Source organism: Bombus flavifrons, chromosome 15 (assembly GCF_040668555.2).
Source record: "Bombus flavifrons isolate JBK064 chromosome 15, iyBomFlav1_principal, whole genome shotgun sequence".
Lineage (NCBI taxonomy): Eukaryota > Metazoa > Arthropoda > Insecta > Hymenoptera > Apidae > Bombus > Bombus flavifrons.
Genome location: NC_138456.1, coordinates 8,106,854 through 8,123,180, shown reverse-complemented (window position 1 = coordinate 8,123,180; position 16,327 = coordinate 8,106,854). Strand labels below are relative to the sequence as shown.

The following is a 16,327-nucleotide window of genomic DNA, read 5'->3' as shown; positions in this document are numbered from 1 at the left end:
TATAAACTTAAACTTTGTACAAGTTCATAGATGTCTCAAGGAATAATACTTTTAGTATTTTTATATATGTTTTCATCAATCAAAAAGTAAACGAAAAATTTAAACCGTGAAGTAAAAAGATAACGTTATAGTAAATTATTTTTTCACATTAATTGATTTAATAAAAATGAAAACATATGATCGATTATAAAGATAAGAATGTAGAATATATGAAAGTACATTTTCCAAATTGCTTATTCTACTTTGATATCCATGACTTTGTTAATTTTGAAGTCATACAGGCGTTTGAAACGATTCGATCGTAACAACGCATATAGAGTATCTGTTACGATATCTTTTCGTGCTCATTGAAACTTTCTCCTATTCTTTTTTGGTCAAATTTTCTATCTATCTATATATATGTACAAAAAAACTTAATTAATAAAGATATGCAACCTCGACTTTCAATCTCTATACGTTTGCAAATATTTGATTTAAAATAAACATGTATCATGCACAGTTATAAATCACAATTGAGTCTTAGTCTAAAGCTATTTATAAACATTAATGTTTTTATCATTCAATAAATATACACGTATTTACATTTTTATTCTTATTCGGTCATTTTCTCATCACATGTATTCAGGTACAGTTAAAAATAATTGTAGCTTTACATATGCAACAAAACTGGTATATACTTTGACTAATTTACAAAATGATACCGAATGACAGCGCTTTTATATTCCAAAATGTATCCTCGATTCGAATCTCAGATGTCGTCACCATCCAACAGAGCCTTCCGTTAATCGTTCTACGTACAGTCGATAGATCGAAAAATCAGTATCGATCAGAACAGCGGGCGCAGCCTGTCAGAAACACTAGAGACGGGGTTTTTGTTGCATCGAAATTGCACCGTTCCGAACTGAGTTTTTTTTCTTATCAAGAAAACGAGTAATGCTGTCGTGACGGTCGCATAACAGAATCGTGTTGTGAGCAACATAGCATTTGTAACAGCTTCGGTTTGCGTTCTTTCAAGAAACGATAGTATTTTGTACCGGAGTACTGTTTAGCCATTTTTGTAGTCCTGTACTAAACAAACGTGCCTCTTGTGATCCGCAATGGCGGAGACAAATGGGGCCGCAAATTTGAATACGAAAAATGGCAATTTTATCTGCGGCGTCGTCGAAGGTACATAAACGGTTTTTTCTACGGCGTGAAATATACATATTTGGTCATCATTCGCAATGGCTTCACATAGGAGGGGGAATGATTGGAATGCGCTATTCATTACAGTAACTCGTATTTGCATAAAATATACCATTTGATATTTCAGGTTTTTATGGGCGACCTTGGACTACAGAACAAAGGAAAGATTTATTTCAAAAGCAAGTATTTTACATCAGTTTTTATTCATGTTCATGTTAAAGACAGTATTCTAAACTTCCTTCGTTAATTTTCAGGTTAAAAAAATGGGGTATGGATTCGTATTTATATGCTCCAAAAGATGATTACAAGCATCGAGCATATTGGAGAGACTTATACACGGTAGAAGAAGCAGAACATTTGACAGGGTTGATAACAGCTGCAAGAGAATGTGGTATCACATTTTATTATGCATTATCACCAGGATTGGATATCACTTATTCAAGTGCAAAGGAAGTTAGTGTATTAAAAAGAAAATTAGAGCAAGTTAGCCAGTTTGGCTGTACCGCATTTGCATTATTATTTGATGATATAGAGCCAGAAATGAGTGAAGCAGATAAAGAAGTATTTCAATCTTTTGCTCATGCACAAGTATGTATTAAATAATTTAATCAGCATAATAATTATAAAATATCTTATTCATAATTAATTAAGATAATTTGTTTATAGGTTTCTGTTACAAATGATATTTTTCAACATCTTGGCCAACCTAGATTTTTATTGTGTCCAACACAATATTGTGCAACTCGGGCAATGCCAAATGTAGCATCTTCAGAGTATCTTAACACACTTGGTAGTAAACTGGCTCAAGAAATTGATATAATGTGGACTGGCCCTAAAGTAATATCCAGACTTCTAACTGTTGAGTCCATTGAAGAGATTACAGAAGTTCTGAGGAGGCCACCAGTCATATGGGATAATTTACATGCCAATGATTATGATCAGAAACGAGTATTCTTAGGACCATATTCTGGTAGATCTCCTGACCTGATTCCTAAACTCAGAGGTGTTTTAACCAATCCTAATTGTGAATATGGAGCAAATTTTATAGCAATTCATACATTAGCTCAATGGAGTAGATGTAATGTTGATGGGAAAAGGGATTTAAGTTTGAGTAAGTACCTAATTGCTTTTGATTAAAAAATAAATTAAGTCTGCATTATTTTGTTCTACTTTATGTTTTTTAGATGATACTGTATCAGCTGACATAAAATTAGAGACTGAAACAGAAGATGGTGTGCTTGGTGAAGATGTTCCTTTAACAATGTCTCCAAATATATATCATCCTCGGCACGCTTTGAAAAATGCTATTACCGATTGGTTAGTGGAATTTAACAAAAAACGATCTGCATGGGGTGTCATAGCGAAGCCACAGCCATGTGTCGCTCCAACCGTACCAATTCCAATAATTCCCTCTGTAAATACATGTATGAGTCTCACATCCACGACGACTACAACTACCGTTCCTGCGACACCGACGCCAGTAAATAATTCCAATCATCTTCAAGCATTGGCTGAGGTTTGCTCAAGTGTGACAACTACTGACGGCTACGTACAACCTGCCACTGGTCCTGTCATGAATTCTTTGGTATCTGAAACGACTGTTGTTAGTGAACCCATTATTCCATCAATTTCTACTAGTGTGGAAAATGTACCAAATTCAAATACTTTGTCATCAATGGAACCAATGGATTGTAATACAACACCTAATAATTCTCCAGCACATGCAGCCAAGATTCAAACAGAGGATGATGCTATGGTAGAAAATACTTCTGTGAGTTTCTTTAAATGTCATTAGCTATGGAACTTGTGAAATTTATACAATTGTTTATTTTGTTTCATAGACATGTAGTGAAGCCTCTGGCAGTATGCAAGTAGAAGTGGATGGCACCTCCCCTGTTGTAAATGGTACTCAGATGATTGTTGAAAATGACAGTGAAAATCATGATAACAGTGATAACGCATATCAAGAGTCTCAAGAATCGATAGATGTCGACAAGCGATTGACGCAAGAAGATTTATCACTGTTATGCGATCTTTTTTATCTGCCATTTGAACACGGTGGTCAAGGCATTCAATTACTGCAAGAGTTTAATTGGTTGAAAAGTAATGCTCATGTTGTTATGAGAAAATCAAAAGAGGATGAAACTGTATCAGAATCTGATGTATGCAATTTTTCTATCAATGTATTACGACTAAGATATATATATTACATTATAATGTATATATTACATTATAATATATAACTATATATATAACTGTTTTAAATAAATTTTAGATCGAAGAATGGCACACGCGAGCAGCTAAGTTGAACGATATGTGCAATGCCGTAAATAGACTATTTCAAAGGCTTACATATTGTAATAATCGTGAGTTACTGTATGATCTGTATTCGTACGTGTGGGATATGCGAGGAGTTGTGTCTCTCTTAAACAGTTACGTGAAATGGTTGGGTAAGTTACATTATATTCTTACAAAAAGTTCAATACATCTATCAGTATGTCGTTATGTTTCGATATTTCTTTAAAAGAGATGAAAGAATCTAAGGAAAATGCTCCAAATTAAGTAGAAAGTAATATTAAAAGTATTTCATATTTTTAATTCTATTTAAATACTTCCTAATTTACCCAATATTCATTCCTTTAAATATAAATGTATAAAAATATGAGTAATATTAAAATAAATGAAGAAAGTTCATTCAAAATGGTAGTATGCTGGTACAATGACAAAATTATAAAAACTACATAACACAAAATTTCATTATGTTTTATTTTTTCTTTACTTTTCGTATTATGTCGCGATAAGTATTTGTTGTGCTACAAATGAGTGCTGTTATTAATTTTTCTCAAAAGTACTATAATTTATTACCTATACTTATATTTCAGAACAAAAGTGTCTCGAGTATTGGTAAGTGTAATGTTATATTCGTTCCTTAACTCACTCATTTTGTCTTTTTACAAGAAAGATGTGTTTTTTTAGGAATTAGGCAATAATTTCTGTAACTAATGATTTATAATACTGTAGGAAGTAGAACTATATATCATTTTAATATACTAAAAAAGCCGTTTATATAATATTTCTTAAACATTTTTCTCTAAACATGTAACTAGAAAATATTTTTCTTTTAAACTTGTGAATTTGTTACACTGTATATAACTTCCTTGTAAAATGACATAATTTATACAATCATAAAACACGCAAAATACATTAGTTACTAATTTCAAGAGTTACTGATGTTTTGTTAATCTATTTTTAAAACAAACAAAATTATTTATTTTCTGCACATATAATTATCAAAAAATAAAAATAGATATTAACTTTTTTAATTAAGAGCCACATCATTTTGTGAATGTAACATTCTTACATATAAAATATTAAATATTATTTTGCGAATCTGTATATACAATAAATGCTATATATACTTAAAATTTGCATATACAAATATTTATACAATATAAAAAGTTAGACAAAAAAGAACTCTCAATTTGACTGAGTTCACAAAATTCACTAAATTTTTTCGAAAATTGTTTTCCATAATTTGACTATTTTTTAATTAATCAGGATGTAAACATGCATCAGTAATACTTGGAATTGAAATATTTCATAGATCGCATATCTATGAAATTGCATCCGTACATTTGTTTCTGCGCTTTAGAATCAAATGTACCATGGCGCGCGTAAACGAACAAGCAGGGTTGCCGTAAGTCATTGAGAAATCAGAACAAATTAAAAATATGAAGTAAACTTACTCTCCTTACCTAATACATTCATATTTCCTGAAAATACAGTTGCACTATAGAATTGCATTATACAATTGCACCAAACATTAATTCTTATACAAAACTGAAACACGAACTTAATAAGTTATTCTGTATTTAAGGCTAATTGAAATAAATTGTTTTAATTTTAACTGTATATAGTTTCTTACAAAGTAATTTTCTTATTTGTCGACTAACGGCTTCCTATTTATAGTTCTATTAGCGAATAAAGAATCTCACAACATTTCTCATTTCCTCATTAACTTTTTCTGACAATACGATTAAAATACTATATATGTTTTGTTATATATTATCATGATAGGACAAGTCATGAAAACAATGAGAGTTGATGTGACTTTCTAGCGCAAAAGGATTTTTCTTAGCAAACACTTTCTGGGAAACTATTTAACAGCATCTATGTGGACCTGAACAAATACCATGTTTGAAATAACCTTGTGCCAGCTATTAACATATTGGCTGACTTTCTTTCACAGATAATGTTTGGCAGAAATCTATTTGTTGTATTTATTTATCAGTTCACAATCTATATATTTCAACATGGTAACATATATTTGGATTATTACCATGCAGTAAACAAAGATAAACTTTCAGCAAATAGTTTCTGCCAACAATATAAGTGTATCAGGAACAGTACAGCTTCAATTCACTGACTAACGTGCGTTTCTGTGTTTTTTGTCTTGTTGATAGCGTTTGGCAGATTCCCGTCGACGATGACAACGTTTACCCAGGGAAGCTACACATGTATGCGATTCACCAGTCTGAGTAATCCAACAAAAAGCGCGCGACTAGCAAAGCTTCAAACCAATGAAAATTATGACAGAATTTCAGTTCGAGTTTGAAGCTTTGTAAAAGTATTATTATTATAATTAATATAAGCGAGAGATTTGCGCGTAGAAGCAGCGTTCTGATGCCTTGAAGAATTTATGTATATTCAACAAAATATTACTAGTACTTGATGTAGTTTGGTACACGATGGACATACTTTCCTATTTTGCAAAAATTCTTGCAAAACATTTATTGAAATTTTATATAAAGCGTTTTTGTGTCCCATTATTTGATTTTTATTTTATTTTACAACATTTATATCTGTAACTGTATTTTAGTTTATTCGTGTATATATGTATTGCGAATATACTTCAAAATTGTATTAAAGTAAACTTTACTTTTATTTTTAAAGATAACATTTCGATAAATCTTTTGTAATAATAATTTTTGCATGTGAAGTAAGTCCATCTAAAATTTCGGAAAGATTGGCGAAGTTAGGACAATATTATAAAATATTGAGAGCTTTTTCCTGAGAATTATGCTGGTCAAACACAATCAACAAAAGTTGTATCGTCTGTGCTTTTTTTTATTTCTTCAAATTTTTTAACATTATTTGCAAAAGATCAATAATGTTCACTGCATATTATACTTTTATTATGTTCATTGAAGGCATCTTTCATGAATTGTGAATGACCAGTAGTACATCCTCCTTTTGCCAACTTGCCTGTACTAATTTCTTTTAGTTCCAGAAACTGTATTCTTTTCAGGAGTAATAGGAGTTTTATTTCAGGCGCATTTTGGCAAACTGGATTACCACTCCATCAATCCCATTTTCCTTTCCATTATCCTAGGAATTTATCATTGCACGAACTTTGGTGCATCATTCTTTAAGCATTGATTCTTTTGTTGTTACACTTTATTTTAATCATAATTGGTTCAACATTAATACAGAAATGTAATCTTTTATGGATGGAAAGTCAATCTCCCTGTAACGAGACCCGTTTTTCCAAATTACCTTATGAATTTCTTGCTGCTTTTTATTTGAAAGTTGTTCAGTAGGTAGAGGAATAAACAATCAATTGAAACGTGATCAAGTTACGTATGATTTTATACATTAACGAAATGGTGCACCGTAGTTCTTGTGTTTTTGTGTTTTCGGTTAATGGTTTCTTTATCTCGCAAATACGATTCTCTCGATTCTATAAAATAAGAAGAAACATAAATAATTATTTATTATTATATATATTATTTATTATTAAACATAAATAATAATTATTTCTAAAAATAAGAGATGAAGAAACATAAAGTACCATTGATCGAAGTCTACTTATGCATGTTACAAATTTTAAGCAAAATTAGTGTTCAGAGCAGTGGAGACCATTCTATAAATTTTACAAACTGCATAATCGCGCGTTCACAATGTTTTGTATTTTACCACTATATTAAGGCTATCTGTATCTTGGGATAGGGTTCTCGAATGGCTGGAAAGAAACTTTTATGAGTGGAGAACAAGAACCATGGGTATTCCGTGGAGGACTTACGGCTGATCTACAGGTATATTTATCAATCATATCTTTTTTAAGTTAAATATGTAATCAAAAAAGAGAGAGAGAGGGTGGAGGAAAGGAAAATTAATATTAATTTCTTTTTATAGAGATTAATTCCAGTGGATAGTGGTAATGACTTATTTGTTTATAAAGCACCAGAAGTGCCCAGTAGTAAAATCTATACAATTAGACCTTACTTAGCAAGTGATGAAGATGCAGTTTATGATGTGTGCAATAAAATATGCGGCTGTGTGGGATCATCTGCAGTTGCAGATCGGTAAGAATATATTTCCTTTATAACAAATTGCATTTTTTCTCTGTTACAATAGATAATTACAAATGTTGAACTTTTAATGTCAGGTTGGTAGGCGGTTACATCACTTTGAGTCCAGAACTGTGTATGGTTGTCGAAGATGAAAGTGAAATAGTGGGTTATGCTCTGGCTGCCTTAAATGTAAAGTCTTATTATCAGAAGTTATCTATTTCTTGGATTCCTGAGTTACGAATGAAATATCCATTGGAGGATAATATTAATGAATTACCACAGAATGTTCAGGTATTTGTCTGAAATTCGTTATCTTGTTAATTATTAAATCTGAAAATTGATAATATCTTTGAAATTTATTTATAGGATGCCATACAGTATTTCCACTCATTTGTTGCGGATGTACCTGAACAATTGTGTAGACAGCATCCGTCAAAGCTGTTATGCGCTGTGTTACCAAGTGTTACGGACCAATCTGTCCCTAAAAGAATAATTACGTGTATTCTTGCCGCTTTAAGAGCGAATGGTAAATAGCTTTTTGCATAGTCTTTTAACACATTCGTCGCCCAGCGTGTTTTGGCTATGTTTCCTGTGGGGCCCAAATCCGACCGTGGCTACGTCCAGTGACCCGCTATGTCACTTCGAGCCATCGTCATAAAGCCAGATTGGAACATTAAAAGTCTAGACTAGGGTATTGGGGTTTTTCCCAACATTCCAGACGGGAAATCCCGATGTTCTTTCATCTCCAACAAATTTATTTAGTTCTGAAATGGAGAAAGCAATAAACTTTCCAGCTAGAGTATTCCGAGGGATCTCATGGCAGATATCTCAGATCTTTGATTTAGTCGAGAAGCATACTTGTGAGACGTACATCAGTGATTTTTTCATCCTCAAAATATTCAGTAAACAGTGTGAAAATATATTTGAAAGTGAGGAGAGTAGTGATGACGAAGTAGTGAATTTTAGAAAAAAAATTATAAATAGAATTTCATCGAGTTCGAATATTGAGGAAGCCACGGTCGTATTTGGGCCCCGCAGGAAACATAGCTGAAACACGCTGGGCGACGAACGTCTTAACTCGAACAAGAAGAGCGTCACCATACGTTGGTGACGGGGCCCCCACGGAAGTATACCCGTCGCACGAATATGTGCGACGTGGCGGAACGTGTTAATTACTATTTATGAAGTGATCTGTCATATGATACGAATTCTTTTGCAGGTTCGTTCGGTGTACATACTACAATGTCAAATACAGACAAGGAGTCTCACGAGTTTTACAGTAAATTAGGCTTTGTCGACTTAAATCCAGCGCACGAGGAACATCCTGGAATCAAGACTATGTGTAGAAGTTTCTAACAAAGAGTGAATACACCAGTGATATTTGTGAATAAAGTGTATCTACTCGGAGCATCTGCAAAAAAGGCTTCTATGGCTTAAAAACGAAGTTTCTGATAACGTAGAAATCTATTTATTTCTAAAACAGCCCAGAAAAGCTTTCTTTGTGTTTCTGTGTGTTTTCCTGCAAAGGACAGGAAATCGATCATCAAGAATACTTTCTTAAGAATAAAAAAAAGAGAATATGGGCAGATTTTATATTATAAGATTTTTAATGACTCATACTTCCTTTCCAAAAACTGTTCTACAAGATGTCTGTTTTAAACTACAAATAGGAAGAAGAAAAAAAGAAAAGATCACCCAAATGTGTTTAACTATATATTCGCATACGATGTATATATAACATGAAGTAGGCTGCAACTTTGTCGATCGTAAAAAATTCGGAAGTGTAAAACGTGCAATATTAATGTTTAAACAGAGCAAAAGCAAAACACGATAAGGATAATTTGTTGATTTTATGAATATTTGTGTTTGTGAGTACAATGCTATGGGATTTCAGTATACCCGGTATGCTGGTATGTTAATATGAAGTTTTTTTTCAAAATCGGCGGATGTATATAACATGTTGAATGCTGAATGATGAGAAAGGATAATGCCAGTATGTGTGTTCAATTACTGAATTAATCGAAGCTTTTTTAACCTATCGAAAGATATTTTCTTATAAAAACTACAGGTGTGAACGGCAAAAGAACCATGAGACAAGAGGAGAAAGTAAACTTGCTTCATTCGGTTCATTCTTACTGAAATGCTATAAAAGTAAAAAAAAGAACACAAGGTCTAATTTTAACATCAGATCCGTGTTTTTAAGAGAATCTAATCTATAGGTACAGTACTGCCTGGTAAAAATATATTCACTTTAAAGTGTGTACATAATCGATATTTAATATCCTAAGCCTATTCTAAGGCCTTTTTATGTTTAACGTATCTTAATTGACTTTATAATTACATTACATTACATAGTACCCGTGTGTGTATTACCAGGGAATGTGATATATAGAATTGTTTAGAAAATATTGATTATTTCACTAGCGTCCATACGTATTCAAAAGTTAGTTAATCACTAATTTTTATTACGTCCAAGTTACGTATATATACATTGTGTTTTATACGATTGTTTATTTTTATTAATAATGATAAGTATTTGTCCTATCGAAAATAACTAAATCAGTCATAAATTCCTCTTAATTGTTTTCTGGGAAGCTATTTATTCAAGAGAAAGCAGATACAGTTAGATCATTACATTGCTGATTAGGTACTAACAAGCCAGTTCGTATCACGTTGTATGCGTCAGTGTATCAAATGTACAGAGCCAAGATAGAAAGTAATTAACTAAATAAGGTGAACTAAATAAGAGAAAAAGAAAATAAATATGAAAATCTTAGGTATTTGCCTTATAATTACTATTGATCATAGTACTATTACAAAACAGTTGTATCACGGACTAAGATGTGATTTTCCGACCCTTAGCGAAGTATAAGTATCATACTAGGATTTGAGATGCGGTGCCATGTATAAAACAAGAGGAAAAGTTCGATCGTTACGAAAATCGTTCACGTAACTATGAAATCTATTTTAATTCGAATTATCACTTTGTAGAATTTTTATATATACTCGCCACGTGTTTTCGTGACGATTGAACATAAAAACGATTAAAAAAGAATTGTATTCACGGGAAGGCTGGAAAGCAGAAATGTTCTGCATATTTTACCATCCTTTTTTTCTTTTTTCTTCTTTTTTTTTTACATAATATTGCTTTATTGATCACGTATATTTTTTCTTATCCTATTAAAGTAAGTTGATATACATTTTTAATCTGTTCAATATGAGCTTATTTTCTATTTGATACAAATAACTGTTTGTATGTATAGCTTTTTTGTAGCAAATATCTTTTTAATGCGTGTTTTCTTTTGTCAATACTGTTTAAACATGGAAAGAAAGAATGATGTGCATACAATAATATTTCCAGTTGTCCCGTCTTGTACTTGTTAAGTAACGTACATGTAATTAACACTAATGAAACAATATGTGATTATTACTGATTTATTTAAATAAACATGTCAAGACTGATATTCCTGGCGTAGTTGAAATGGACATTGATCGTATCAAAAAGTGATCAATAATTTTATCGTAATCCTTGTAGTTTGTTTAATTTTTCAATGGTATCGTTGCGACGTCATTGTATTTTTGCAAATCCTGAATTTCGCTTTGAAATTGTAATATCTGAAATTCCAAAGAAAATGCATGAGAATCAGTACCATTTAAAAAACAAACATTTTTTTCCCTGTAACGAACATACAAATTTTCAGTATAAGAAAATAGCATATCAAATACCTTTTTTATATCATTTTTAAACAAGTTCTGTTTGGTTCTAGGAGTTATTTCATCCGTAGCATTTACTTCAAGTTTACTTAAAGATTCTAACAGCTCGTTGATCTTTTTATTAATGTCTCTGTAAAAAGTTATTTCATGAATTTTTGATTACGTTTTAGAAAACATATAAATTTTAAATTATAGAGTAGAGGGTGTACCACTTAATTATTTACGTTCAAAAAGCAAATAAAGACTATGTAACATTAATACATAGACAGTACAGACATAGGACGACAACTAACACTCGAATTATTTCATCTCCTCCACCTTGAACGTTGTCATTCGAGGTACGCGATATCGACCGATCGGTTTGTCCTGACCGGTTGCTCTTTAGTCGATAATACGCAACAATAATAATATTATAATTTTTAGTTTGTAGAGCAAAAAGTTTATCACTTACGCCGGTGGTATAAATTTTTTCTTGTCCTTTCTTGATCCCAAATTTTTCTATAGTTTAAATTAATAGATGTACAATCAAATCTTTTGTAAATCTTTGTAAGAGAACTGTTAAAAAAAGTTAAAAAACAAATCTCACCAGTTTGGAACTTTGTTTGAATATGGAATCATAGTCTCCGACATCGAAATCAAACGGAATGTCATCTGTTAAATAAATATTTTATTTAACTATAAAATAATGTAATTAAGTCTTTTTTTTATAGTACCTGCGTTTCTTTTCATTGCCTTTTCCATAGCTTTGCTATAACTTCTTTTATCCCGTCTCCATTCTTTTAAAACATTTTCATCCCTAAACAGTTACGGGATAGTTGTAAAAAATGAGATGTATTTTACTGAAACAGGGAAAATGAAGATGATCTTACTTTATCTTTTGAAGTAGCGCTGTTTGTCTGGTAAACAATTCTCTTAGCTTGGAGAACCATAGCAAACGATGTTCCACTGCAATGTTTGCACCTTTATTTTCACATCTACGTTCAAGAATTAATTGCAATTAATTGTAAAGTAGAAGTTAATAAAATTTAGACTTCTTATCGTTTCAATATAACATATATTTTTGCATACATATATAGCTACAGAAATCATCAGTTTATTGAAAATTCTTACTAAAGGATAACAGGCTATTAATTAATTTTAAACATATTTTGGGATGAAATGTATATATTCAATTTTAGTACTTAATTTTTTATACATTTTATAATCCGAAAGCTTTTGTTTTTAAGTAGAAGAAATTTTTATTCTTCATTTATTTACGTACATAAATACTTTAACTACTTGTTTCTGTACTATGTAAATAATTCAACTATTTATTTATTCCTATATAATTTTCTAAACATGACAGTATCCAGTTTGGATCGTTTAATCTCATTGGATTTAATTTAAATTTATTTCCATCGTTTGTAACAATATGAAAAATACGTTCAAAATTTTCTGTAGATTCTTTATATCTCTTACTGTTTCCTAATAATTTATTATTTTCCGATATAGCTGTTTTAATTTTATTAATACTTCTACACTCTTTTTCCATTGAATTAGAGTAAGTTTTCAAAATTTTTATATTCTTTCGGACATAAAGAGATCTCGGAGATGGGCCCATCAAACGTAAGACTTTATTATTCATTTTATCGATTTCATCATCGATTTCCTTATTGTTAAAACTGGTTATACTTTCCAAAACACATTTATATCCTAATTTTTTATCGATCTTGGAATTGGTTACTTTTTGCAAATAGAAATCATAGAAAGATTTAGATATTTTTTGTAAAGAATTATTATTATCCAGAAATATTGGTTTTTCATGATAATACCTGTTACTGGGCTTATACGATTTACGTTTCTCTCTTGTACATACATTCCTGTTAGAAATAGTGTTCTTCAATGGTATAATTTTCTTCTTATTTTTTCGTGGAGATTGATAACATAGAATCGTCGACAACGTTGGTTCGATTTTGTCTGAAAATTCATCATTTTATCTTATGGACCTTCTTAATTACTAAATATATATAGTCTTTTTTATTGATAACTGTAGCTACATATACAAATTTATTTACGTGGAAATACACCTACTTTCCTTGGCTTCTACACGTTCCCCAGGATGCGCATTATTCCATTCCGTTCGTAAAAATTTCAAAATAGCCACGCAACCAGAAGCCACGATATCTTTCGGCGGCGTGACAAGCGGGTTTTGAGTCACTTGAAGGGTCTTCAAATTGGGCAAGGTGCCTAAAATTAGACGTTATGAGTGTTACGACCCGCAACTCTCATAAACTATAATCCATCCCTCGGTAAAGACGACCGCATAGCTGTCCAAATCTAATAAATCGAATCGTGATAATCCTAAGGATAAAACTAAGTATTTCTACTTTACCGTCAAAGCCCTTAATTGTTGCAAAACATTTTTCAAGTTGGAACATTCCTTCTTAATTCGCTTATTTCTTAATCCGGTAAAAAATGGGAAAAATAGGTTTTAGCTTGCTCCATTCCGTCGATATCTTAACCTATATTCTATCAGTCGACATATTAACTGTTATATCAAAAACTTGTATTGTACGAGAAGTTGTTAGAATAAAAGGTTAACTTGTCAATTCAGTGTTATAATCAATTAAACATTCCTATTATCTTAATAGAAATAGGGGATCTGCAGATTCGATCATCAAATCGTAATGGGAATTTACAACTCTCGTTGGCGCGACTCTTCGCTGCCCGCAAAACGGTGGAACAATAAGATTAAACGGTTTTGGTAAAGTGTGAGATCTCAGGTAGCAAGTTTGTTTGATGAGAAGAAATACATCATTAAGGGCCTGGTCTAGGTAGAGTGTCGCCCGACGTAACAGCCTGACCGGTTACTCTTTAGTCGATAATTCGTAACAATGCGTATTCTTTTACAAATTATTTGTTCACATTATGGATACATGTAGATGAAATACTAAAAAAGAGAAAGTGGAAAAAATTGAAAAGTTTTCAATGAATGCTTACAAAGTTCTAACGGTAAATTTTCCACTTTGTTTCCTTGAAGTAGAATCGTTTCTAAGCACCTGTGCCCTTTGATACTAGGTGGGAAAGAAGAGAGTTGATTATTTCTGACATCTAACCACTCCAAGTACATTAAACAGCTGAAAACTTCGTCAGGAATTTCGATCAAACCGTTGTTCGACAAATACAACATCTAGAAACAAAACAAAAAGATGTATTCAAAATGTAAAGATATACCGAGGAAGTTTCTGTTAATATTTCGGTTCAATTACTTGAAAAAGTAAAGTACCCTTAAATGCGGAAAGTTGTTCAATATTTCCGTAGGAAATTGTTTCAAGTCCATATTGGAAAAGTCTACGAATATTTCATCGTATACGGGTTCCTTTTTTAGCGCTAATGGTGGTAAACATATAGTATTCTTTGAAGATTTTCGTAATTCTTTCATTGTTGCGGAAGAAGCTTCTGAACCATTATCCGGGTAAGTATCGATGAATGCTAAACTTATATCTTTTTTCTTTGTATCCTTTACTCTGTTTGTTATTGTTGCTATAATGAAAGATATTTGTTTAGGTACGACTAGATTAAATATTAAAACCTCATTGCAATATTCTAGTGTTTAGTGTGCAGCGACGAGGCAAGTGTAAAGAAGGAAACATATACATACACATACACATTCATACATACAGATAGTACACATATATACAGTGAACAGAGGTCGTAAATCGCCTTTACAACTTTTATGGACGCCACGATTTCACGTTAAAATTCCCCGTAGGATTAGTTAGGATGATAGGGGTAGTAGTTTGCAATTAATGTGATGATTGAAATTAAATTGAAACTTATGTCGATTAACGTAAAAAGTTATTGCTACAAGAAGAGTCAGAATTTCTTGGATGTATAGATATAAAGATAAAAACTCCGAGTCGGTGTATGAGATACGTAAAACCGCGTACAACTTTTTCTTTTTAACAGAACTTGGTTGAAACATAGAGTATTTATTTGATATAAATGTTAATACCTAGATCTTCGATATTCTGCTCAATACAATCCGAAGGGCTATCGTTTGCTGATTGCTCATGTAGCATATTTTCGAAAATATTGCACATAATATTCGGCCCAAAATCGATATCTTTCAAATCGAAAGTTTCATCATCATTGTATGCATCTTCCATGCTGTTTAAAACTCGCGAAGATCGTGCGTACAATTCGTTCGCAATACTTAGTTTCCGGTTTTCATCTTCGTCTTTCTACGAACCATCACGTATAAAATGATTATGGAAACATAAATTACGATCAATGTTATAAAATAAGAACAAATTAAATGTTCTTCTTCTCTGTAAGCTGTAAGCGATTATTATTTTGTTAGCAATAAGCAAAAGTGAAGTAGTAGTGAATAAAATTAGTTTTTTTTTTATAGTAATTAACCAACTGTAAAAAAGGAGTTTCGTTATTTATTCGTCTTTAAAAATCGCTAATTTCACTTTAAAAATATATTTGATAACATTGTGAATAAAGAATTTGCTAGCATATTTTTGTTAAGTTTCTTAAATTACAAAGAATTAAATGTTTCTGAGATTAATAACATTAATGGCAAAAAAATAAATATTTTGTATTTCTATCATTGTTTTTCTGAAATAATAATATAATCTTGACAAAACCACCCTATTAATTAATGATTAATAATATGTATAATAAATAAATAATAATAAGCATTAAAACTAATTGAACTAAAAAAATAAAAATATACTATGTCCATTGATATTAACAATGACAATAACGTCAAATTAAATAAACAATTAGAAATTATACAGATTTGACTACCTGAGACTCTACATCAGACACATTTTCTTCCTTGATGGTTACGGAGGTTTGTTCAGTAACTTGTTCCTCCTCTTCGTTCTTTATGTTTTGGATACAACGACTAATCGACAAACACCTTTTGCTATTCGATTCTGTACCGAGTCCGTAATATTGGGTTAATAAATCTCTAGCCAAATCGGACATGACGTTCGATAAGTATTTTTACTATTTTAGCAAAAGAGAAATCGTTTTCAGAAACTGAGGGTGATAATTCAACAATGGTTAACTAGATCGATTAT

General features: G+C 31.4%; 2 protein-coding genes across 4 annotated transcripts; one reads left to right on the top strand and one right to left on the bottom strand.

Annotated features, from left to right (window-relative positions):
* The first annotated feature begins 827 nt into the window (after window positions 1–827).
* Window positions 828–11,002, top strand: Oga (O-GlcNAcase). 3 transcript variants are annotated; one of them, XM_069128338.1, is made up of 13 exons: window positions 828–1,167; window positions 1,313–1,364; window positions 1,440–1,773; window positions 1,852–2,296; window positions 2,370–2,956; window positions 3,027–3,347; window positions 3,461–3,635; window positions 5,649–5,702; window positions 7,195–7,280; window positions 7,381–7,550; window positions 7,634–7,829; window positions 7,905–8,064; window positions 8,758–11,002. In XM_069128338.1, the coding sequence occupies exons 1-13, from the start codon at window positions 1,098–1,100 to the stop codon at window positions 8,892–8,894; spliced, it is 2,787 nt and encodes a 928-aa protein (XP_068984439.1). In that variant the 5' UTR covers window positions 828–1,097; the 3' UTR covers window positions 8,895–11,002. The 3 variants fall into 3 exon arrangements, with proteins under 3 accessions (XP_068984439.1, XP_068984437.1, XP_068984438.1); XM_069128336.1 differs by lacking the exons at window positions 828–1,167; window positions 1,313–1,364 and having other exon boundaries at window positions 1,447–1,773; window positions 2,370–2,941; XM_069128337.1 differs by lacking the exons at window positions 828–1,167; window positions 1,313–1,364; window positions 5,649–5,702 and having other exon boundaries at window positions 1,447–1,773.
* A 28-nt stretch (window positions 11,003–11,030) lies between these two features.
* Window positions 11,031–15,437, bottom strand: LOC138187489 (uncharacterized). Its single transcript, XM_069128342.1, has 11 exons — window positions 15,247–15,437; window positions 14,518–14,774; window positions 14,232–14,421; window positions 13,323–13,478; window positions 13,064–13,208; window positions 12,122–12,226; window positions 11,966–12,048; window positions 11,839–11,903; window positions 11,704–11,750; window positions 11,265–11,382; window positions 11,031–11,153 (listed from the first exon to the last, which is right to left on the bottom strand). The coding sequence occupies exons 1-11, from the start codon at window positions 15,398–15,400 to the stop codon at window positions 11,079–11,081; spliced, it is 1,395 nt and encodes a 464-aa protein (XP_068984443.1). The 5' UTR covers window positions 15,401–15,437; the 3' UTR covers window positions 11,031–11,078.
* Between the last annotated feature and the right edge of the window lie 890 nt (window positions 15,438–16,327).